Below are 23,900 nucleotides of genomic sequence, written 5' to 3'. Positions count from 1 at the left end.
TGTTATTTTTGGAGCAAAATGTATTTTCAATGCTTCAATAAATTCTAACAGACCCTCTGATGTCACATGGACTACTTTGATGATGTTTTTATTACCTTTCTGGACGTGGACAGTATACCGTACATACATTTTCAATGGAGGGCCAGAAAGCTCTCGGACTAAATCTAAAATATCTTAAACTGTGTTCCGAAGATGAACGGAGGTCTCACGGGTTTGGAACGACATGAGGGTGAGTCATTAATGACATAATTTTCATTTTTGGCTGAACTAACCCTTTAATGATTGATGTATTTATTACAGACACATAGCTTTTTGATTCTCAAGACATCAACTGATGGACTGAAGTTGTGTGGATTACATGTGTATTATTGTGATGTTTTTATCATTTGTTTGAACTCTCATTCTCCATTCACTGCAGAGGATTGTTGAGCAAGTGGTTCTTTTAGTCCCATTGATATGTTGGGAAATAATATGTAACCGCAATATTGTTGTACTCATGTACAGTATTTCTAGTCATCCAAACAGATGTCAAGTATCATAATTTTTAATGTTTAATTAACAACAACCAACTGCATGTTCTCCGTAAATTTGACTGTCAAGGTTTTATTAATGTTGCAATTTCTATTCTACTCTCAATGTCCAGGAATCTTCTTTAATATCTTTACAAACCCCACGAAATAAAATGCATTCAATTCAAATAAACATATTAATACAGATTCAACTGAGCCGTGTTCCAGACCATACAGTCATCAAACACTTTTATGATAATGTCTTGCTCTCTTAAATCCAAAAGCCCTGACTTAAGGAAATGCAGCTCTAGCACATGCCCCCCCCCCCCCCCCCCTCCCTCCCTCCAGTATGCACTGAGACTTTGGGACAGGGGTGGCTTTATCTTTCATGCAGCCGATGTGATTGATGGCACAATAGCAGCTCAAGGAAAACAAATCCACAGACACTTTCAGGCTGTCGCTGGAACACAAACCTGAAGCAGCAACAGAAGGACACGGCGGCACGCCGGAGCCCAGCACTGACAGCCTATGATAAAGCGGCCTTCCTTAACTAAACTCATAAAGCACGGGACAATAAAACTCAATCTTCTGTAAAATCCAATTAAGTCATTATCTGACTGATTGTATCTTTAATTGAAAACAGAAGTGACAGTAAATTTCTGTGATATATCAGGATCAGTCGATACTGCTGTACAATCTGCTCTCCAGAAGTGATTTATAATACCGAAGCCATATAGGTAACTCCACATTCTTCTCACTAAAACCACTGGGGGATGAAATTAAGAGTAAGTGCGTTTAATAAAAAAAACAAAAAAAACAAGATGGTCAGGTTATTGATTACAGCAGATGGGGCAGAATCAAATAAATGCTTTCAAGGTGCAGAGCAAAGAAAATACAAGTAATTTTCATTTCAGATTGCGCTCCCAGTAGTCAAGCCTTGTGAAAGTCAGTCATCAATAATGATTTTATTTCCACTGAACATGAGAGCATATAAACACACGATTGCAAATTAGCTTTTGTATTGTTTTACAATCGTAACAATAAAAAAAATTATTTGTAACATCAGTGAACAAGAGCTCACCACATCATGAGTAAAATACAGTAAAGTTTTACACAAAACCAGCATCTGAAAAAACAAATTAACAAATGAATCAAACTGTGAACTGTTGGTCTAACAAAATTGTATAAAATCACTGTTTAATATTAGAACATACAGTATGCACATTCTTACAACATTTTACATTCATTTTTAGAAAAAGGCTATTCATTTAAGTCTCAGTGAGCTACTTATTAATACTGACTTCTATGTAAGTGCAAAAGAAATACAGATGTAAGCATATTAAATGGCCCTCAGACTGATTGATTCATTTTAATTGGCCCCTCCACTATAATAATAATAATAATAATAATAATAAAATGTAAAAATCAGATCACACTTAGAAAAAAAATGCATTTAACATGGATATGGCTCGTTTTTATCAGATCTAAAAACTGAAAAATAGTTTCATTTTTAGTTAACTGTACTGTCAAAAATGTCTGCAACAAACTGAGCTTAAAAGGAAAGACAAAGTTTTGTGTCCCTCTTCTCCTTTACCTTTTATTCGTGACTTGACTGAGGACACTATCTGTGCCAACACCATTAAAATCAAGGGCACAGCTTCATATTATACAAAGAAAATACGGAAGAGTACTGAACATTAGCCGGATCATGCATAGGAACAGGGTAGATGCAAATCATCAGAAGTTAAATGATGTCCTTTAGTGATGGCCATAAATAAATAAGCCGTTCACTGTGAGATTGAAGCATAATTTAATAGTATCTCTTCTAACCCAACTGTCCCACAGCCTACAACACAACACTGTAGAGATGCTGGAGAAGAGCTCATATACTTTGCGTCTTGAAGGTCATGGAAAGAAGTTAGCTTATCCATTAGGCCAATGACAGCAATACTGAGCTTCAACAAATATATGGCAATAAATCGTTGTGCTCTGCCATTTCTTTCACTATAGTATATGGAGTGGAAGTGACTCATTCTAATCTTTAAAAACTGCAGTATCAAAGTAAACAAACTGAAGCTATCAGTTTGTATGAAACATAGCAATCTATATAAACTGCATTTCTGATCATCACTGAGAAACTAAAAGTAAATTATAACCAATGTCTATGAAAATCTTATAGAATCCCCTAAAAACTTGAAAAACACCACAATAGTCAACCTGATCAGTGTTAACTACACAATATTGAACAATAAGGTGAAAAATAAGTTGAAAATACAGCAACAATTCAATTAGATGGGAGATTGGTGCAGGTGAGGGTTTTTTATTTGGTTGCCCCATCAACGATGGAGTTGATGGAGAAGGTTCCAGACTCTGAGCTGCTCTCACACTCCAGCCTGTTCTCAGTGTTGATCATCGAGCTGATGGACACCGAGTCTTGAGCTCCATCGGAGAAAGCTGAAATAAGATGTGACACATGACGCATAAACTAATTTTTGTTTTTTACTGAAGCCTTTTTTGTGCCACAGCCTATAAACCTGTAGCATGCATGCATGAGCTTTTTGGTTCCTGACATTTACTGACAAAGTACAATGGTGCCACAGAGTATTTAAAATGTTAACATAAAAATGTTTGAATGTCTTTGGATTAGAATCAAAATAGCAGGTCAAGCAGCATTTATCTGAATGTTAAGGTTTAAACAACAATAAACAATAGGTCTGAACATACACCTGTGCTAACATAAACTATAGCAGTGAAAGGTATGGGGTCAGTGAGCTGTTTCAATGTTACTGAAAGAAGTCTCTTACACTCAGCAAAGCTGAATTTTTGTGATCAAAACAGTAAACCAGTAATACTACTAAATTATTACAATTTAAAATAACTCTTTCGCGTTTTTTAATATTTTAAAATGTAATTTATTACTGTGATGGCTGAATTGTCTCATGCTGATTTGGTGTTCAAAAAAACAAGTTTATGCTCAACATTATTATGAAAATTGAAAGAATTGAATTCAGAATTATTTGAATAATAGAAAATTCAGAAAAACAGCTTTTATTTCAAATAGAAATCTTTTGTAACACATTAAAGTCTTTACTGTCACTTTTGATCAATTTAATGCATCCTTACTAAATAAAAGTATTAATTTCTTTAATACAAAATCTTACAAACCCCAAACTTTTGAACTGCAATAACGAATAATGCATATGGATAAAAATAATTGTAAAAATGGGACAGAATTAAGTGTCCAAACATTTTTGGAGTCATTATATTCAAAAGATCAAACAACGTGCAAGTTACCACTCCTGAGTTCTCCCCCCGAAAAATAAAAAATAAATAAATAAATAAATCTTTTAACAAGCTGATTCTGTAAACAGAACACAATGTTATAGTAGAAATAGTGATGTCGCAGCATTTCTTATGTTGAGATTATCAGCTTCTTCAGTCAAACCAAACAGCATTAATTAAATGTATGAGCACAGTGCTGTTAGTTCTCAACATTACAACAAAGTAAAGACAGTGCTGCCTTTTATGAATCACACACTGCAGTAAGTTCTGGCTACATTGGCAAACTCACTCAAGCTGAAGATACGCATACTGAGCCAGACAGACTGCTGAGTGAGCTCACTATTGACGAGTCCGTACTGTACTGTACTGTGCTGACTTTCTCCAGTGGTCTGTGAGCAGACCAATAACTAAAAAAAACAGCAACATGATATAAATGTAAAAATGAATTAAGAAAAAAATGATTTCAAAATCAGATGCTCTGGTTGACATTACATAAACTCTGATAGTTATTAGTTACATTTTTAATACAAAGACATAATCATCTGCTTAAACAAATTACTTTATATTAATGTAAATCCCTAGCAGCAAAAACGTTATAGTTCCCTATAAACACGCATGAAGGTTTGTGCATTGAGCCAGGTCACCACTCATCTCAATATGCATATGATTCTAATACATTACAGTCTCTACTGAGTCTATCAAAGTTACGAGTGTCTGGAGGGGTAGCACACAAATCCTGTTCATCTGCTTTCCTGACCTTCATAACCTGAGAAAAGGAGCATAAAGGCTCTTAGTGTGCCTCTCATCCCTTCTTGCCCTCCCTCTTTTTCATCTGCACTGCTCTGGTGTGGAGGTAATTAAGGAGTGCTGGTGTAAAGGAGTAATTTTTCTCCTCATTAACTTCCTGATTGGTTTCAGGCTACAAAACTTTGCGCTCCGCCCGCAGTTTGTCACCAATTCCAAACTGGCCAATCATTATTACTAATGTTTGTGTAGCTAAACTGCGCTGGTGCTCTCTGTACAAGAATAGTACATGGAGCGAGGGTGAAAGAGGAGGGGCTGGAATTAGCCGTGGCTGTGTTAATTCTGAGGGAGTTCATCAGGGGGAAATCTATGGTGTAATTGAAGGGAAGTTCTCGCGGGTGAGTGGACAGGTCGTTTGTAGGGACAGTAAATCAGCTGTGGGGCTGTTTGGCAAGCGGACATGTTCTGTGTCATGGCTTCGTTGCCTTTGATTATCATTGTATTAGCACTTAATATAAACTAATGTTAGACTGGCCTTTAAACACTCTGTAATACAGACAATCAGGCCTTTAAATGCACAGATAAAACCAAATAATAATGAAACAAGTAAATTAATTTCTTTGATTTAATTTCTATTTCTTTCTTTTGTAAAATACAGCATTTATTCACTACAGTATTATGACTTATGAAGAAATATCCCTCAAACCATCATACCATCCTGCTGAAAAATAAATTAATAAAATAACCAGGCTAAGCTAGTTTGCTGGTCTTCCAGGCTGGTTTTTAGGAGGGTTTTAGGCACTTTAGAGCTTGTCATGCTGGAAGACCAGCTGACAGCTTAGACCATATTAAACCAGCTAAAACCAGCTTAAGCAGAAATGTTTCAGCATGGCCTACATTCAATAAGAAAAACGTTTATAAAATCTTCACAAAGTTGCCAAACAAGACATTTCCTGCACATTGGCAGTAACACGAAAAAAAAAAAAAAATCCCACGTCTGTCAAGTCTAAAATAGTACTGAAACAAGAGAGGATTTACTTTTCTGTACGCCCAAAAAGAGCTTGTTCTCCCATCTGAACTTTTGCCCTATTCCCCTTGTTTGGCTGACTATCTTAGATTTCCAAACTATTAAACAGTCTTTGTGTAGTTTAACAATAAGAAGCTTTTTTAGAAAAAAAAAAGAGCATGAAAAGGGGAGGGGAAACAGTGAAAGAAGCTCAATCATTTCTGGCAGTTTGGAAAATGTGAACAAAAGCCCAGATGTGAGAGAAGATGGTAATTCAGGGTTGATCTATTGTGGATAAGCTCTTTCCTCTGCAACTCATATACTGCCAGCGCTGGCCCATGAGGGTCCATAATGCCTACACTTAGATAAACACAGAGCTGCACAGAGATAGCGCACACAGGCACTCACACACACAGGCATACATGCTTGAACGTGTATACAGATGCACTCATACACAGATACGCTTACAGTGATTAGAAAAAAAAAAGTTAATTGTATCAGTCTAAAACTCAGATGTATCAGTCTAAAATCAGTCTAAAACTGAGTGTTAAGATGTTATACGCTGATATTAGTGGTAGGTAGTTAGTTGAGATTTTAATGCCATTTCAGCAGCTGAGGCTTTTTTTGTTGTTAATTTTCTACCAATTACATAACAGTTGTATTAATACAGCAGATAAACAAGGTGTTTACAATTCTAAAACAACTTCTTGTAAGATCATATTAAACAAGTTCTTAAAAGAGCTTAATTTCCATCTACTAGCATTAAAACCAGAGCTGTCCAACAATACATGTTTAAAGGGGTCATATGATGCTGCTAAAAAACATTATTTTGTGTATTTGGTGTAAATGTGTTTATGCGGTTTAAGGCAAAAAATAAAAAAACATTATTTTCCACATACTGTACATTACTGTTTCTCCTCTATGCCCCGCCTTCTGAAACACGTTGATTTTCACAAGGCTCATCTCTCTGAAAAGCGAGGTGTGCTGTGATTGGCCAGCTATCCAGCACATTGTGATTGGCTGAATGCCTCAAACGTGAGACGGAAATGTAACTCCTCTTAACATATAGTGAAGCCTTGTCCGGCCGGAGCGACGAGACAAAAACATAAAACCCATTATAAACGTGATATAAACATGATTTCTAGTTGTGTTTTCTTTTGGAAGGCAAAAACAAAGTAATTTCGCTTTCTCAATGAAACAACGTCACACACCGCAGCCTTGAGTGAGCAGAGGCCAGAGGCCTAGAGTGAGCCGCGGCCGGCTTGAGTGAGCAGAGGTGGGCGGCTTGAGAATGGTGCGGCAGGCGAATTCTACGAAGGAGCGTACCTTGGTCTTGCAACAACCACAAGTGACGACCCCGGGCTGGACGCCGCTTCATCCACGGTGAAAGCCGATTCGGCGATTCACAGTGCGAATATGATGTATTTCCTCAGCGACCAGCACGGATCAGCTCCAGGCATGACAAAGCAGATATTGTCCTCTTTTGGAAGGCCAAACAAAGTAGTTTCGCTTTCACAGTGAAACACACAGCATCTATACGACATGGCGGCGGCAGCAACAATACTGCAGCGAGAATAAAAGGTACGCCTTCTTTCTTTGCGTGAACATCTGGGCGGCGTTATGCAAATCTTCCCACATACTGACGTAAAGATGTGGTGGCGTGTTAGAATGAGCTGTTTCAGGGGGGCGTGTAAGAGTGTTAACTTTTATAAAGAATATCTCTTTGGATTTGAGACTTTAGTCTTTAAAACTTCACAGATCTTCTTTATTCACCAAGAGCTTGTAACACTCAAAGAGAAAGGAAAATTTGAAATCACATCATATGACCCCTTTAAGAGAAAGGGGGCTGATATTAAAGACTTATTAATTAAGCAATTTTATTAGATATTGGATATTTAAATGAACATATTCATCCATAATTTTGCATTTTACACTTATTTAAACATTATAAACACTAATAATAGACTGTTAAATGTAATATTTAGGCAATCTCAAAATGAAAAGCCTACTCATGCTCATACTGTACATGATCAAATATTATAATATAAAACTGATTTTAGATTGTAGTGTTTTATTTTTGACAAGATAGTATAGAAGTGTAATATCAGGCATTTATTGGTTATTAGGCATAATAGTTTTCGGGGAGAAATGTATTATCAGTGCATCCCTGCCTATGTCAATGTTGAACCATATCGCCATTCACATAAACCAAACCCCTAATCTTGCCCGGTGGAGTTGGGTGTGCTTAATTCGAGCATTCTTAAATTTGGAAACCCATTTTCACAATAACCAAAGGGACCAAACTCTGGCACCAAAGCTATGAAAGCACCCTCACAAACAAACACTCACATCTGTACGACATGACTTGGCCAAAGATGTGCTGAGGGGAGATGGAGTTCCCTCAAGGAATGACATGCACGTCTCTCTCAATCATTAGAGTCATGGCAGGACTTAATGGCGCAGAAAACACAGGCCTACAGCAAGGAGGTGGCACTTTAAACAGCTGCTGACTCCTCAAAGAGTGAACAGCCGTGGCTGCAGCAGAGAGACGGATGTTGTTTTCTGAGTGGAGCTCTCACTCATAATCACATTGGCACTGGAGTTTGAAGCACTCAAGTGAGGTGGTGGCAGAAGTGTTTAACACAAAGCAGACAAACATGAGCTTGCACAGATAAAATTCAAAAATGTATTTATGTATATTTCATAGCACCTTCAGATTTCATATCTATAGGTGGCACATCTACAGTATTATAACGAAATCCAACTAGATTAGTGTGGTGGTTTTATTTGTGGGGAAAAAAACACTTCATACGAATAAAAACATAGACATGTATCATGTAAATGTTTATGTTAACTTTATTAACGAAAGAAGTCTCACGGTTTCCAAAAAATATTAAGCAGCACAACTGTTTTCAACACTTATAATAATTTTTCTTGAACACCAAATCAGCATATCTGAATGATTTCTGAAGGATCATGTGACAGTGAAGACTGGAGTTCTGGCTGCTGAAAATTCAGCCCACATGTGAGTACATCGGACACTTCAGTCCCCATTATCGGTCTGTTAGAGATCTGCATGAGTGGCCTGTAACGTCTGACAGGAGGCATCACAGTAAGGTCAGAGGCTAATTAAACACATAAGCACCTCCAGACCTGTATTGTTCCCCAATCTGTCCCCAGTCTCAAAGTGTCTCTGAGAGAATTGACAGGCCATCCTCCCTGTTAAATCACTGGCACTGATACAGCGCTTTGCTGTTCCTGCAAATGACCTGTCCGTCTCTTCTGGCCTGCGCTCCGTTCTGTCGAAACATTATGGATATACTATAATCACTTGAGACATAGGATCGATGATTTGAGGGATTTTGTGTCATTATCTTTAAAGAAGAGAAAATAATTCCAAGCATAAGCGGTGCAGGCATCAGTTAGCACGGCTGTGAGGGAGACTAAATCCCCCCATGGTGAAATAAATGACTTAATAGATTCAGTTGAATTAATTATGTTACGCTCTGGGTTAAGGTTGAATATGACCATAACATTCTGGTCAAGAATGAACGTCCACTTTCATTCATAATCAAAACAAATAAAATGCTACCACAAATAACTAATTATTTGAAATCTGTGTGGAAAAGAAACCAGTAACAATGAGGTAAAGACACAAAATATGCCTGCTTTTTAACTATTTAGACAAGATTCAATAATTAAAGATTCCCATAAAATAAAGCTCTCAGCAGCAACTATAAAATCATCTTTTCTTTAAGTTGTTTTTCTAAGAAGATTTTCTTTGATGATTAAAAAATATCAAATAACTTTTAAAACACCTAGGAAATAAGCCAGTTGTAAGTTATTTCTAATATGCTGATTTGGTGCTCAAAAAAAAAAAAAAACTACTATTATCAATGTTGAAAACAGTTGTGCTGCTTAATATTTTTCTGGAAACCATGATACAATTTTTTTTAGGACTCTTTGCTGAATACAAAGTTCAAAAGAACAGCATTTATTTGAAATATAAATCTTTTTTATCATTACTTTCTACTGTCTGATCTGGATCAGGCTAATGCATCTGTGCTGAATAATTTCTTTTTCTTCTTTAAAAAAAAGTCCACCCTAAACAGTTAGTGTATATAACCTGAGATTCTAGGCTTTCTTTCACACCGACAGTCTTCTGAGGAGGACAGTGTGCTAAAGAGAGCAGAACCTTTAGCAGCAGTCATTACCCATTTTATCTCCTCAGTGCCTCAGGCAAGTGTTAATAGAAATGTTGTACAACACATTACAACAGTGCTTGAGCCTGGAGCAGCCAATTACACTGGTATTTAACTGATCCATAGAAAGAAAAGACAGAGCATTTAGCATCAGCACTGGAGAAGGGAAGACAGTTACTGACTGTGTGGTTAAATAACACTCCAGCCAGAGATTTTGCCTGCAGGCCACTGATTCACCCTCTGATTTCCTTGACTGAGATATGTCATGCCTTACCAGTTCTTTCAGTTTTTTTGGAATGCATTATGTGGCACATTAGCAATCCTTTTCATCTGTAATACTAACATACTTACAGTCAAGATTACAGAAGTTATCAAAGCGCTTGCTTTGTTTTGTTTGTAGGTGGTGAAAAAGGGAAAACCTTTATTTTACTGATCTGAGATCAGAAGATAATACACTATAAGATAAGCTATAGCTTCTTATGAACTCTTGCCCTTCCTGTAACCCTAGCCAGGTTAGTGAAACTGTGTAACAACCAAATAAAGGGACACATGTAACAGCACTTAACCTCAAGGGCAAGGCTGTGCTGGAGTGCTATGAATGTTCCACAGAAGAATAATGCAAACAGGATGGATTAAATTGTTAAAAAAGCCCCACTGCTTCTCTGTCAGATGAGACGTTACACCTCTTCCTGCTCAAGCTCTACCTCTCAATTGTGCTTGAAACCTGGAGAGAATCATTATTGCCCTTTGTTATTCTGCACTGAAAGAGAATGAATGGGCTCTTTGATTGCTCCTGTGACATTTTGTGTTTTCCTGGAACTTTTTACCAGGGGTCCGCCACCTCTGAAAACATTATCACATTCTGACTGAGAAGAATTTCATCCATTAAATCTGTGGTTTGTAAACAGCATCAGACTAATCAATATATGTCAAAAGCACATTAAATATAATTTATCAATGTGACCTGAATGCGTAATCGGTTACCTGTAAATAAAACCCTTCACCAAATTTGTTTTCAAATAAAAGCGTTTGAAAAAAAAAAAAAATTTCAACTTCTTCCAAAAAAAGCACTGTGGCAGAAACTTGGTACAGTAATGTTTGAGGTGATCATACTATAGCACAATTTAAAATGTGCAACGGGCTTGAATATTTCAAAGAATAGCATGGTATTAGCTTGGTACAAGCCAAATAAAACACTGTATTACCCATAGTAACGTCCAAAAAATGAGCTAGTTACCTATGCTGAATGTGCTCACTATAGTAATAACCCTACATTTTTTTATAAATAAGTACCTTACCATAAACTTAACCCAAAACTTATTCCTACAGTAAGTTAATTAATATTACTTAATATTTATTTGTGTAATCACACTTTAACAACATCACCTTGAAAAAAGGGTAACCAAAAAAGGCAAGAATGTGTTACTTTTGGAAAAAGCTTTGCACTGCAAAACAATGTCTTTGCAATTTATTCTGAAAGCCACATATTCTGTTCAAATATTGTTGTTGGCAAACGAAAAGCCCCCTTCTACTCTCTCCAAAACTGTAAACTTGGCCCAGTCTGCAAACAAAACTAACTTTGAATCCTCAAATAATAAACAATGACAAAAAGAAAAAACAGAGCACAAGAGAAATTGTAAAATCCATAGACTGTCTCGTATAACACTGAAATTTCTACATAACTCACAGTGGGCACATCATCTCACGGGCCGGGCGGCTGCTGCGGGTGGGGGCGGATGCGGACGGAGGTAAGGCTTGCCCTGGCGGGTGATGGAGTGCAGTGTCACCTCCGGCCCATGCAATTTATGGTGGAGTGCTGCTTACGAGCTCCCAGCAGTAAAGATCACACAGGGGCGTATTTCACAGCGAGCTGAGCTTTATGAAGAACACTTCGACGCCCCGGCAGGCCGCCGCTTGTGACGGATGGAGAAAGACGCATGACAAGCTTCATCATTGTTTGTAAATCTTAACTTGTTCCCGCTCACTAACCCCAGAGGCAATTTTCCAGAGACAGCTGTGGGGGCCTCTCAGAAAGGACAGCGTCGCACTCCTGAAGGTTATTTGGCCTCATATTTGGCCAACTGATTACCCCAGCTCTAGGGAAAATAATTATACTCCGCACAAGCACTGGAGGCACAGAAAGAGAACAGAGGACTCAAGAGACAAGTCATCTGAAAACCACTGCAATGCTACTTCGAAAATAATGAAACTCAAATACTTGTCACTTACTGAGTTGCCTCTTTTTGAATATCTCCTAACAGTATGATGGTTACTAGAACACAACAATGATGGGAACAAAACCCAGAATGTGGCAGCTGATCACTAACTACAGAAGAAGTTAATAATACAACACAAAAAACAATAAAATTTTAAGGAACAAAACAAAAAAGCAATTCAAAACCCCCATCATGTAAAGGACCAAACTCAGGCCACACAAGCCTGGATGGTCACTCAGTGTCATCCAGTCTCCTTCACTAACCAAAGATTGGATCAGGATGTTAAAAATGTTCATGTTTTTTATTAAAGTGATTTTTAAATGATAAAAATAGAAAGCAGAATGAAATAATCACAGACAAATTCTTTAAATGTGTTAAAATTACTGGAGATATACTGTTCATATTTAATTGATAATAATTTTTAATATCTTAACACGTCAACTTTGACATTGCTAAAACAACTGTAAAATCATACCCCTCCCCACCCCCACTCACACAGACCACCAAACCCCTGCATTAGGGTTTTGTAAATAGTAGGTACAGGAAACAAATAATAGACCACAAACTCCTTGCTGGGCTCTGAGGATGTGTGTTTAGGAGACGGGACCACCCAGTTTGGAGTGTTTCGCGTGTAATGGAACATAACACCCCCTGCAGTGATAATGGGGGTGACAGGCACCCTCATGTTGAAACCACTGGAAATCAGCATGTAAAAATCATTAACAGCCAAGGCAGGTGGCAAGATTGGAGGTATGCGGGAATGTTGGATCACAGAAACGCCATAATCATACTAAAATGTCCTTCAACACTCTTAATTAGTTCAGACTGGTGCACAGTAAGACAGATATTGTTTCTAAAATCTGTAAATAATGTTAGACCGTGTCAGTTAAAACTTTATAGATCCACAAAGTGAAAGGCACAAGAAAAATTAAAAAATACAATTTAGAATTTCTGTTCTAAGACTGGAATTCTTAGCACATGGTCCTTGTCTCTTTAAATCTGAAGTCACCAGAACAAATTACTCTCATAAAAGTTTTACCTTTGAATTTATTTATTTTTATAAATTTTACAGCGCCCTTGACTCAGAGTATGAACCTCCCTCAGATGTACTTGCTCACACTGTTGATAATCTCTGGATAAAACTTTATGGCCCTAGGAGCATGTGTATGTGTGTGTGTGGGACTGACCTGCTGCTTTGGGTTCAGGGCAGGTGCTGGGTGGCACACATGCAGCCGTGCCGAGCCCCTGACTCAGGTAAGATGAATAGTAGGAGTGTGTGCGGTACTGGGGGGACACGTTATGGCTGGACAGGCGACCATTTCCACTAGGCATCTGTTCCAGAGGGATGTGATTTTGGGGCAGGTGGAGAAAAAACAAAAGAAAATGAGTTAACACATAAAAAGGTCTGATGGCATCAACAGTCAAGAATCAAAAGAAACAAGATCACATTTTGAAACTTGCAGGTCCAGATATTCACACTGTATAATTTCTAATTTTCAACTAAAAACAATGTTTTGCAAGGCTCACATAATAGCTCGGCTAGACTAGATTAATAAAATCCAAAAATTCAACCAATAAATCAAAAAATAACATATTAAAAAATACAAAAAAACAAAACAAAAAAAAATTCAGCTTTGCAATCAATAAATCACATTTTAAGATATTTTAAAATACAAAACAATTATTTTAAATTTGAGCATAAGAGTTTTCTTTCATAAACGTACATACACAATAAAAAGAAGAGTTTTCTTTCATAAACGTACTGACTCCAGAATTTGAACGGTAGTGTATTTTTCATGCTGGTCTGGTTAATGTGCATGTACACTTTAAAGCAATAACACTAGGCAGTGGCTTTACCGATAAGTCTCAAATGAAAGACTGAACATCCTTTATTACAGACGCTATACAGAGTGTTGCAGTTTCTTCCTCTGCTTCACACATAAATGGTCATCCTCATACTGTACCTGTTTGAACCAGAAGACATACTTCATGATCAACATTACCTCAACAGCAATAGTCCTAAACCGGGTTTTGACTTCTAAGTGCACCCTGCATGACACATTCATCTCAGAGCACTGAAAACATTGATAAAACAGAGTCTATACATTCTGTACATGTGACAATATAAACCTCAAGTCTGAAGGGGAGGAAAAAATGGCCAGTATGTGTTATGGCTGACCTCCTGCCTAGACTGCTTTATTTTTCTCTTTCTTTTTCACAATAAACTGCAACAAACGGCTCTGGCAAGTTTTCTTCCCTCTTGTGAAAACTTTCAAATAAGCTGTCTACTTGACGGCGCAGAGGCTTTAGGGTGTTTTCAATTTCACTTTTATGGAATTTGATTTCTGTCAACCAGTAAAACTGTCCACCCCATCAACTCTTGACAGGTTTATAAACTGTTATTTAAACAATGTCAGCTTCTTGTATTGCCTATGACAAATATAATACAAATTGAACTGTATTTTTTTTTCAACAGTACCCCACCAATACGTACATGAAATAAAACGAGGAGGGAAAAAAGCACGTGCCACAACAAGCAAGAGACACACACTGGATGTGTGCCAAAATGTCTGCAATGGTACTCAACTATTTCCTGATTTTTCTATGCCACTCTTAACCTACCATAACACTTAAATCACAACAAGTCCAAGTGGAATAAAATTCATGCATCATTCAACGTCATTCCCTGTGATTCAGATCTCTATCTCAGATATGAACATATCTAAGCAAAATCTGGTAACACTGCATAGTGCCTGCTTAGTACAGCATCAGCAGTTTGAAAGTGCATTGTGATTTCCAATTCATGTAATACAAAAACTGCTCGCAGAAATGATGTACAGGTCTGCTAGCGATGTGCTACCTCTGCCATGTTAGATCTAGAGCAGCCTCATTAATAAGGGCTGGCTGGAGTCCTTTACCTCCCTGAGTGAGCTCTTATCTGGCACCATCAGCTGTCTGGATCCTCTACGCAACCCTCATATTTTCATTCTCCACCTGCAGTGCAGCGGAGCCCCACTTGCTGGAGGTGGGAGAGGGCGGGAGATGGACACACTAAGATAAAAGCCAGATGAGCTCCTCACCCTACTACTTCCTTATCCGATGAACCCTAATAAAGAAGAAGCAATGATGGAAAGTTTCATGGAACAAGTTAGGATTTTGTAACATAAGAATACATCACAATGTCCTACAAACAACTTCATACCAACAACTGTGAAGTTTCTGGATTACAAGACGCAGCCTGATGGAAAGAGAAATACTTCTGAGATGATGCACATTAAATCACAGTGACACCTTTCTTACAGGTTCATTGCTCTTACAGAAACACAAACCTCATGCTTCATGCTTCTATTGACTACCAGATTTTTAATGGTAAAAACCATTTTTAACAAACAATGCATTTTTCAATCATGGACATCACATCTTTTCTTGAGATAATTCCATTTGTAGTGACAACGTGAATTCACCTTTATGTCAAAAGGTCTAATAATCACAGTCGCAAGGGTCTATAAGGGTCCTATCTGTGATTTCCTGTACTACGGTTTTCTTCCTTTCTTCAAAATGGCTTGAATCACTTTGTTTTTAATTTGATGAACATACCATTAAACAATTTTTGTTTTTCAAAAGAAAAAACAAACTGATACTGAAACAATAAACTAAGACAACAGTTTACTACAAAACACATAAAGATCACAGTGTATTTCCTACATTCATCTTCCAAATGGTCAAAATCAGGCAATGAGATCAGAATTAAAGTTACGCCCCCTCTACGGAGCTGTATCTTCATATGAGCAATATCATTAACCTTTGCAATTCAAACCCCGGGACACACTAAAGAGATGGAGGCAGTGACCCTGGAGCAATATGTCGCCATCAGGGTTCCAACTGCACAAATATGCTAAAATATGGCCCAGTCACTGACTTGTGTGTGTATATAACACTCAGGAATGACTCCCTGGAGAAATATAGATTAAATTTACTTCACACTTGAGTAGATCAGATTTGATACAATAGAGAAACTTTGCCATATAAATCAGAGTCCATATACACAGGCTGATCTCCATATGAAAATCATATTATGTATTATGGTATGAAGACTCTTTCTAATGTCAGTGGGTGATGGCTGATTAATAAAGGCTTGTAAAATTGTTGCAATGCAATGATGGTATATCAAAGCTGAACGGGCCATGACTTTGAGGATGCCCTCAATTTCATGCTGTCCAGTTTGATATCTTCAAACAGTCATCTTCAAACTTGTGTAGCATGGTCTGATGCAGACAATGTCCACACTGGTGAGCTGCTGCCAGGACTGATTCATGTGCCTGGTCTCAGAATTGCATGGTTTGCATCTGACTCTGAGGGAAACTGATAATTACTTTGCAGTACAGTACATCTGATTATAACTTTGGTGTAAATCTTAAACCATACAGTTAAAAAATGTTAACATCTCTGTCATTACAGACTGAAACTCCTACCCCCTTATTCCACTAATAGGCTAATATGTGACACTGACTCCATAAATCTTTTGTATAAAAAGCAGGTTTCCTTTTAGTAACAATTTTAACATTACAAAATTGTACTGTATATTTATGCCCACAAAGGCTGGATTTATTTTATCAGAACTACAATAAATAACTATAATAATGTGAAATATTATTTCAATTAAAAAAAAAAAAATCTATTTTTATATATTTTAAAATGTAATTTATTTTGCCTGCGTATAGATGTGCCATTTAAACCAATGTTGAAAATAGATGTGCCATTTAATGTGGAATCCTTGACACATTTGTTATATAATATTATAAATAAAAACTTCAAAAAAACCAATGTTGAAAATAGATGTGCCATTTAATATTTTTGTGGAATCCTTGACACATTTGTTTGATTATTTGATAAATAGAAAGTTCAAAAGAACAGTATTCATTTTAAATACAAATCCGCTATAATATTGTCTTTACTGTCACTTTTGATCAACTCAATGCACCCTTTCTAAATAAAATAATAATAATTATTATTTTTTTCTTACTGACCCCAAGCTTTTGAATGGTAGCATATTACACTACATTAAAACATAGTTGTAATAGAGTTACTACAGCCATAAGATACTTATAAAAAATAATATTTTACTGTTAAAAGAATGAGAGTATCACTACCTGAGCAGCATAATGAGAAAAACTGGAAATATGTGATTTTGCAGATTAGGATTTTTAAATATCATTAAGCTAATAAAAATATACTTAGCTGATATTATAAAACAATAACAGTCGAACTAATTGAAAGCAGTGATTATTTAGACTTTGATATATTAGTCTTCTTGTGATAGTTATACAACAAGGATAAGGGTTAAAAAACCTCCAATGACAGAATTAGTTGCGGTTCTGGCTGGGGGGAGCGGGGAAATGTAAACAGCATGTTAGAGGTGTAGCATGCATGAAAGCCCCACACCCTGCTGCTGTGTTTGGCCAGTGGCTTGGAACAATGGCACAGGTATTATCACTGTACACCGAGGACAGAAGCTCACTACGGCTTGCCAACTTCAACAATCCAGACGGGTCCAATGACAGCGGCCCCTATCAACACGGCTGCAACACGCTTAATCACCTTATTACCGTGGTCTGGGCTACATGGGATGCAGACTGGGTGAGTGCAGAGATGTGTGCACCATGCTGGTGTTCACACGTATGTTTGCTAGAGTGCTTATATGAGGAACTGTATGTCTGACGGGTTGGTCTGAAGATATTATATAGTAGGGGGTTAAGTTTGGGGTCAGCAGATTAATTCAAAATAAATTTGAGTAATTTCTGGAAAAATAAACATCACAAAAAAAATAATAAAAAAAAACCCTGTCATGAAACATTCCTGTTACTAACCACCGCTAATGTGCGAGAAATAATTACAATGTTATAAAATAATGTTTTAGAGAGAAAAAAAGGAAATATCAACAATATAATAAGACATTGGTATAAATATATAAAATATACATATAAGATTTTGGCTATTCCTTAAAAAACAAATAAAGATATTATGGAATAACATGAGGGTGAGTAAATGATGACAGATTTTTCATTTTTTGGTGAACTATCCTTTTAAGCTATCCAGTCCCATTTGTAATAATAATAATAATGCTAATGATGATAATAATGATATCTATTATTAGCATATAGTGGTAGCACATATTAGCATCAATTAAACTTACAACATTTAATTTAAAACCTGAAAAGAGCCGCTCAGTTGCACTTGACGTGAGGAGCAAGTCCATTCACCTGGTATTGCTGGTAGTTGTACAGGTTGCTATAGTAGGATGAGTATGGTGTGGGCTGGTAGAGGTTGTAATAGGAGGCATCCACCATCAGGTCAGACGTGCCCTCAGTGTGCCCTCTGCTGGTCGCCGCAGGACTTAGAGCCAGCATGGAACGATTCCCTGAAACAGCAGACAATTGGTCAAAATGAGGGGTGTGTGTGTCTCTTCTCTGGCAAGCACATCATTCTGTAGTCGTATTCCCTGAAATGAGAAGACATATTTAACACAATGTGCAAAACTGGAAACTGTATAGCTTATTTTATGCCAGCTACATAAATTCATAAACACACTTTTTCTAGAAATGTATGATATATGCAAAACATTACTGATTTAAGGAACAAATTGAAATGAACACAATATGTCAAAATGGTCTCTGACTGTAAATATCTTGGAACACTTCAAAGTTTGAACATTTTTCTCCATTACTTTTTAATTCATTTTTAATTCATAAATCAAAAGTTTATGGTGTGAATGACTTTTACTGGACTCCTTGACCACACTGCAAAAAAGTGATGTTCTTCATCAATTCATTTTTAATTACATAAAAACAATAAGAAATGTATAAAGAAAAATTAAATTAAATTAAGAAAAATTAAAAAAAAAAAAATATTACATAAAAATAAGAAGTCTTGTTTTATGAGAAATTTATCAAAATTAAATATTAAAACAATAACAAATATCTGCCAATGAGTTGAGAAAAATCAAATTAATTCAAAGGGAAAATAATTTTTCATACCCAATTGACAGATATCTGTTTGTGTTTTCAGCATAAACTTACAATTTCATTTTGTTAGGTTTCTCTGAAAACCCCAATGTTTGCCAGGCATAAAAAACATATGTATATGGTCAACAAATGCAAAATTTAGTGATGATTCAAAAATGCTTTAGTGCTTTAAATGAAAGCAATGGCACAGATTCACAGTAAGATACAATGCCTGTTAATAAGAAGTTATTTTGTCTATCACAGATGGCTCAGCATGTGTGTTATGTCATGTGTCACTTTATCTCTGACGACAATTACCGAAATCCAACAGTAACTCCTGTTTCATCTGTCAGCAACCAAAGAGGCAGCTGAGTACAATTACAAAGCATAAGCAGCCTTGACCTGTCTGGTATCCAACTCCTTCCTTAGTGCTATCGGAGCACTAGGAACAGGATGTCTCTCCTGCTCATCGAACACAACAGCCCTCCGTGGATATGGTCTGGCACGGCACAATCGCCATCTATGCTCAGTATGCTGAGAGCCTTCCTCCTCCTTATGAGAATGGAGGTGCATTTCATGATGTCCATGTTCATGGTTCCTTTGTTTTGTTTTTCTCTGCCACTCTCACAGTCATGGATAGTTCAGTGGGTCAAGAAGAGGTGCTTATCTCCTCATTTTCCCATGGCCAAGCGACAAAGACATGATTCACAGAAACCTCCCACAAAACGTTGAGCTTATATTTTATTTTAATAAAAGAGTGTGCAAATTGATGGACAAATAATGAGAATGAAAAAGCACTGAAGGTCACTGTAATGAAACATCTTCTGATGCTATGCAAGGACATATCATCACACACAGTAAAACTCAAGCTTATTTATTCCACAATAAGCTGAAGTATGCCTATTTTACTTTATCAGGCTTTATGATAATATAATTTGATGAAATGCATTTCAGAATTTAAAATAAAAAGCATGCTTATGTGAGATTAGGGAAGACTGGGTCTAGCTTTCACATATTTGCTTAAGTTGGAAGTTCTCAGGGTTTTTTTTTTTTTTAAGTTATACCTAATTTGGGTACCACTTATCTACAAAAATCTATTGAATATTTGCATTATTTCCAAAATAAAATAAAATTCACCATCTATTTAACACTATGTGTAAGTTGTCACAGTTACCTGCTGTAAAGCCAGTAATATCTTTTTTGTAAGATTACATACTACATTCTTAAATAGATAAAAGCCGTCTTAAACAACAAATCTATAATTAAAATGTATTATAGGCCATTTAACGGCTTTTCAGTAAAGCACTTATCAAAGTTATTAAACAATGTAAGGAAATTGCAAAATTTTAAAAATATATATATTTGGCAAACAGATATTGAATAAATGAACAATGAATTTAATTAAGTTTAAAACTTAAAGAAAATTACAACATATACCATACAGTTGTGGTCAAAAGTTTACATACACCTCGAGGAATCTGCAAAATGTTAATAATTTTAACAAAATAGCAGGTATCATTTAAAAAAAATGCATGTTTTTTAGTACTGTCCTCAAAAAGCTATTTCACATAACAGATGTTTACAAAGCCCACAAGACAACATAACTGCATTCATAAAAGTTACCCAGTTCTATACTCAAAATCCTCAAATTCCTTCTAAAATAATTAAAATAATGAACATTCTGCAAATCCTACAATACATTTCAAAACACCACAAAGCTCTACCATGTGACAACAATAATCATAAAAGATGTCCTTACAGTTAAAATCTGAATCTGTTTTGATTCTACAGTTGACTCTTTCCAAAATGTATCACAGTGTGGTTTTACTGGCCTCACTTGTTACCCAAGAGCTATTACAAAAACTGTATATAATAGTGTTGGAAATTTCTTCTTAAATGAATTCACAAAATAATGCTTTATCTGTTTGTTTGAAACAAACGTACTGTAAACATCCAGTTCTAGGGAAAATACACATTTGTGTAACTAGATTTTTGAGTCAACAATTTTTGGCCATCCTTGCTGAGCTGAGCTATATATAGGCCTACCTTGTGAGCAGCATTGATTATTTCTGGTCTTCATCAAATGAATCAGGTTTGCTCACCTAGGTTGGTGGGAGACGCGGTCGCACTGCTGGTGGTGGGCGATGGCGGCCCTGAGATGATAGTAAACACATTATCACCGACGGCCTCGTTTTTCACCAGGGTGTCTGAACCGGACAGGTTAACCGGACTGCAAATGCCCAGCTCTTCCTCCTGGGCCTGCTGCCTCCGTAACGCCACCTAACACGACAAACAGTCAAGACCAGGCCTGAAACCACCCGACCCGGCCGGGACAAGTGCACTCTCTACGTAACAGAAGTATCACGAGGCATTTTCAAATATCATTTAAAGTTGATGATATTAAAGTGAATAAACTTGTTGTTTTTCTACTGTCCGTTTTACTTGAGAAAAAAATAAAATAAATAAATAAACCTCGCTAAGGCGCCAAACTGCAGCTAGCTGTAAAAAATAAAATAAAATAAAAACTGCACCGTTCAACAATGTAGCTACAAAATGTTACTATGATAGTAAACAATTTATCATTATTATTGTAGCAAACAGCCCAATTATTAGTAAATACGACTGGAAACTGGAAACAATTCAAAAACCATAACGGAGGCGAGGCGTGATAGGCTATATGGAGTAACGTTAGTTGTATAACAAATAAATAAACACAAACAGTGACATTTAGAGCACAAGAGAGCGGAAGATACAATTGGGGGGGGGGGGGGGGGGGAAATATAAAATAAAAAGAGACATTAGCTGAACTCGCATCCGGCTGGCTGGTGTGTACCTGGGCTGCCATGACCCTCTGTCGTTCAGCGATCAGCCTGCATTTCTGACACTGGCAGTCCCTCCAGTTGCAGAAGCGTTTGTGGCCCTTCAGCGGCGACACGAAGCCGTGGTTCCTGCAGCGCGAGCACTTGGGCATGCGGGACGGCTTCCTGACAGACAGCGAGCCGTTACTCTGCTCTTCCTCACTCATGCCGACAGGTGATGATGATGATGGCCGGTCCTTCTGCTTAGAATATGTCAAGCCGGTGGATTATAAACCGCTTATAAAGGAGAGGGAGGACGAGGGTCTGAGGTTTGATACAATAGGCTCAAGTTTGGCGCGAGGAACCTGTGCATTCCAGCGCGCGTGGGAGATTTTGTTCAGTTTCTTCCCACTGAGACTAAGTGACTGCCAAATTGTCTTATGACACAAAACCAAATGCGAGCATGGTGTTATAAAGGGGGTATACATTTTGAAATACTTATAAAAAAAAAAAAAAACCTCTATTTTATAGTCTATTGCATTCTGTGTGAAGAGTCGTACCAAGCATTTCACTAAATGTCGTACTGTGTATGATTGTGTATGTGACCAATAAAGTTGGACCTGAAGATAGTGAAAGGGTGTCACAGATTGGATATGGGCTCCAGGCAGTCTGTATCAAAGTAACGCAAAAAAGAAAAGCCTATATCTAAAAAAGTGGGCTACTTTGATTTTGGGAAGAAGAAAGTCAACGTAATTGAAACAGAATACTCTCCAGCTATTTTTTTTAAACATCTTTAATATTTATTATAATATTTTTACTTGAAAATGAGCCTACTGCACTAAATAAAATGCTTTCTGCGGTTTCGCAGAAATACATAATCATCGTCGGAATTCATTGCTACCTGTCTGACGGTCAGTAGAGAAAGACGATGTTTTTTGCAGCATAATAATGGTGCAGTTACGGTGTCGTCCAGCAGGGGTTCACAGGCCATGCTAACCAGTCAGGACATTGATCATATATTTAACTCTTTGCAGTGTCCATGTCTAAAAGGCCTCTTTAATACAACTGAAAAGCCTGTATGTTTTTTTTTAAAAGCATCATGTTTTCATGCCTGTAGATCTCCCCACGTGCAATGAGTCGAGCTAATTCGTGAGCACAATTTTACTTAGTTTGTTAAAATTAAATTAAAAATAAAGCTGCAAGCAGTAATTACAGGTCCAAGCCCGAGAAGGGCTGTAGCACAGAGCAGCGCAGAGCGGGAAGAACAAAAATGGCAGAAATGGAACGTACATTGAAAAAAGCAGATAGGTTCATAAGTACGCAAGTTCAAAATTGAACAGAAGTTCAGATGAGATTGACCAAAAGTACATTTCCAATTCAATACAAACACAAATGAAAAATCCAACATCTGAAACAGAAGCAGCATTAACTACCCTGAATTCAAACCCACGGCCTTAGACGCTCAGGGCCAGTGTTTTAGCAGAGTGTGCCACTCAGTTAACACATGTTCAACAGGCCGCAGACGAGAGGTTAAGGTGTGAGAATGATGTCACAAAAACGTGACTTAATATTTTATCCGGATTAGCAAGTTAAGATAAAAAGAGCAACACAGCAAGCACAACACCACAGCAAACAGAGCAGCACATCAAGCAGAGCAGCACAGTTCACATTATCATAACTTTTGAACAAAGATTAATAAAACAAATCTGTTCAGTAATTTCTGTGCGGCTCCGTACATATTTTGGTAGAGCAATACAGCAAGCACAACAGCACAGCAAGCATAGCAGCACAGAGCGGGAAGAACAAAAACTGCAGAAATGGAATGTACATTGAAAAATATAGATAGGTTCAGAAGTATACAAATTCAAAATCAAACAGAACTTCAGATGAGAATGACCAAAAGCACATTTATCACTTAATAATAACGGAAAAACCTACATATGGAACAGAAGCAATATTAGCCACCCTGGATTCAAACCCATGACCTTAAAGGTTCAGCGACAGTGTCTTAGCAGAGTGCACCACTCAGTTGATGCACATTCAACAGGCTGCAGAAGAGAGGTTAAGGTGTGAGAATGATGTCACAAAAACATGACTTAACATTTCACAAGATTAGCATGCTAAGCTAAATAATGCTAACGT

General features: G+C 37.1%; 1 protein-coding gene across 2 annotated transcripts; it reads right to left on the bottom strand.

Moving 5' to 3' along the window:
* Window positions 1-1,459: 1,459 nt before the first annotated feature.
* Window positions 1,460-22,346, bottom strand: LOC109065627 (doublesex and mab-3 related transcription factor 1). Of its 2 annotated transcripts, XM_019082604.2 has the most exons (5): window positions 21,794-22,313; window positions 21,063-21,240; window positions 18,220-18,377; window positions 13,147-13,291; window positions 1,460-2,963 (listed from the first exon to the last, which is right to left on the bottom strand). In XM_019082604.2, exons 1-5 carry the CDS (start codon window positions 21,983-21,985, stop codon window positions 2,830-2,832), a joined length of 807 nt encoding a protein of 268 aa, XP_018938149.1. In that variant the 5' UTR covers window positions 21,986-22,313; the 3' UTR covers window positions 1,460-2,829. The 2 variants fall into 2 exon arrangements, with proteins under 2 accessions (XP_018938149.1, XP_042612502.1); XM_042756568.1 differs by lacking the exons at window positions 1,460-2,963; window positions 13,147-13,291 and adding an exon at window positions 16,072-16,311 and having other exon boundaries at window positions 21,794-22,346.
* Between the last annotated feature and the right edge of the window lie 1,554 nt (window positions 22,347-23,900).

The sequence above is a fragment of the Cyprinus carpio genome, chromosome A5, assembly GCF_018340385.1.
Source record: "Cyprinus carpio isolate SPL01 chromosome A5, ASM1834038v1, whole genome shotgun sequence".
NCBI classification, from domain to species: domain Eukaryota; kingdom Metazoa; phylum Chordata; class Actinopteri; order Cypriniformes; family Cyprinidae; genus Cyprinus; species Cyprinus carpio.
Note: the sequence above shows the minus strand (reverse complement) of the source record. Positions and strands in the feature narration are given on the sequence as shown.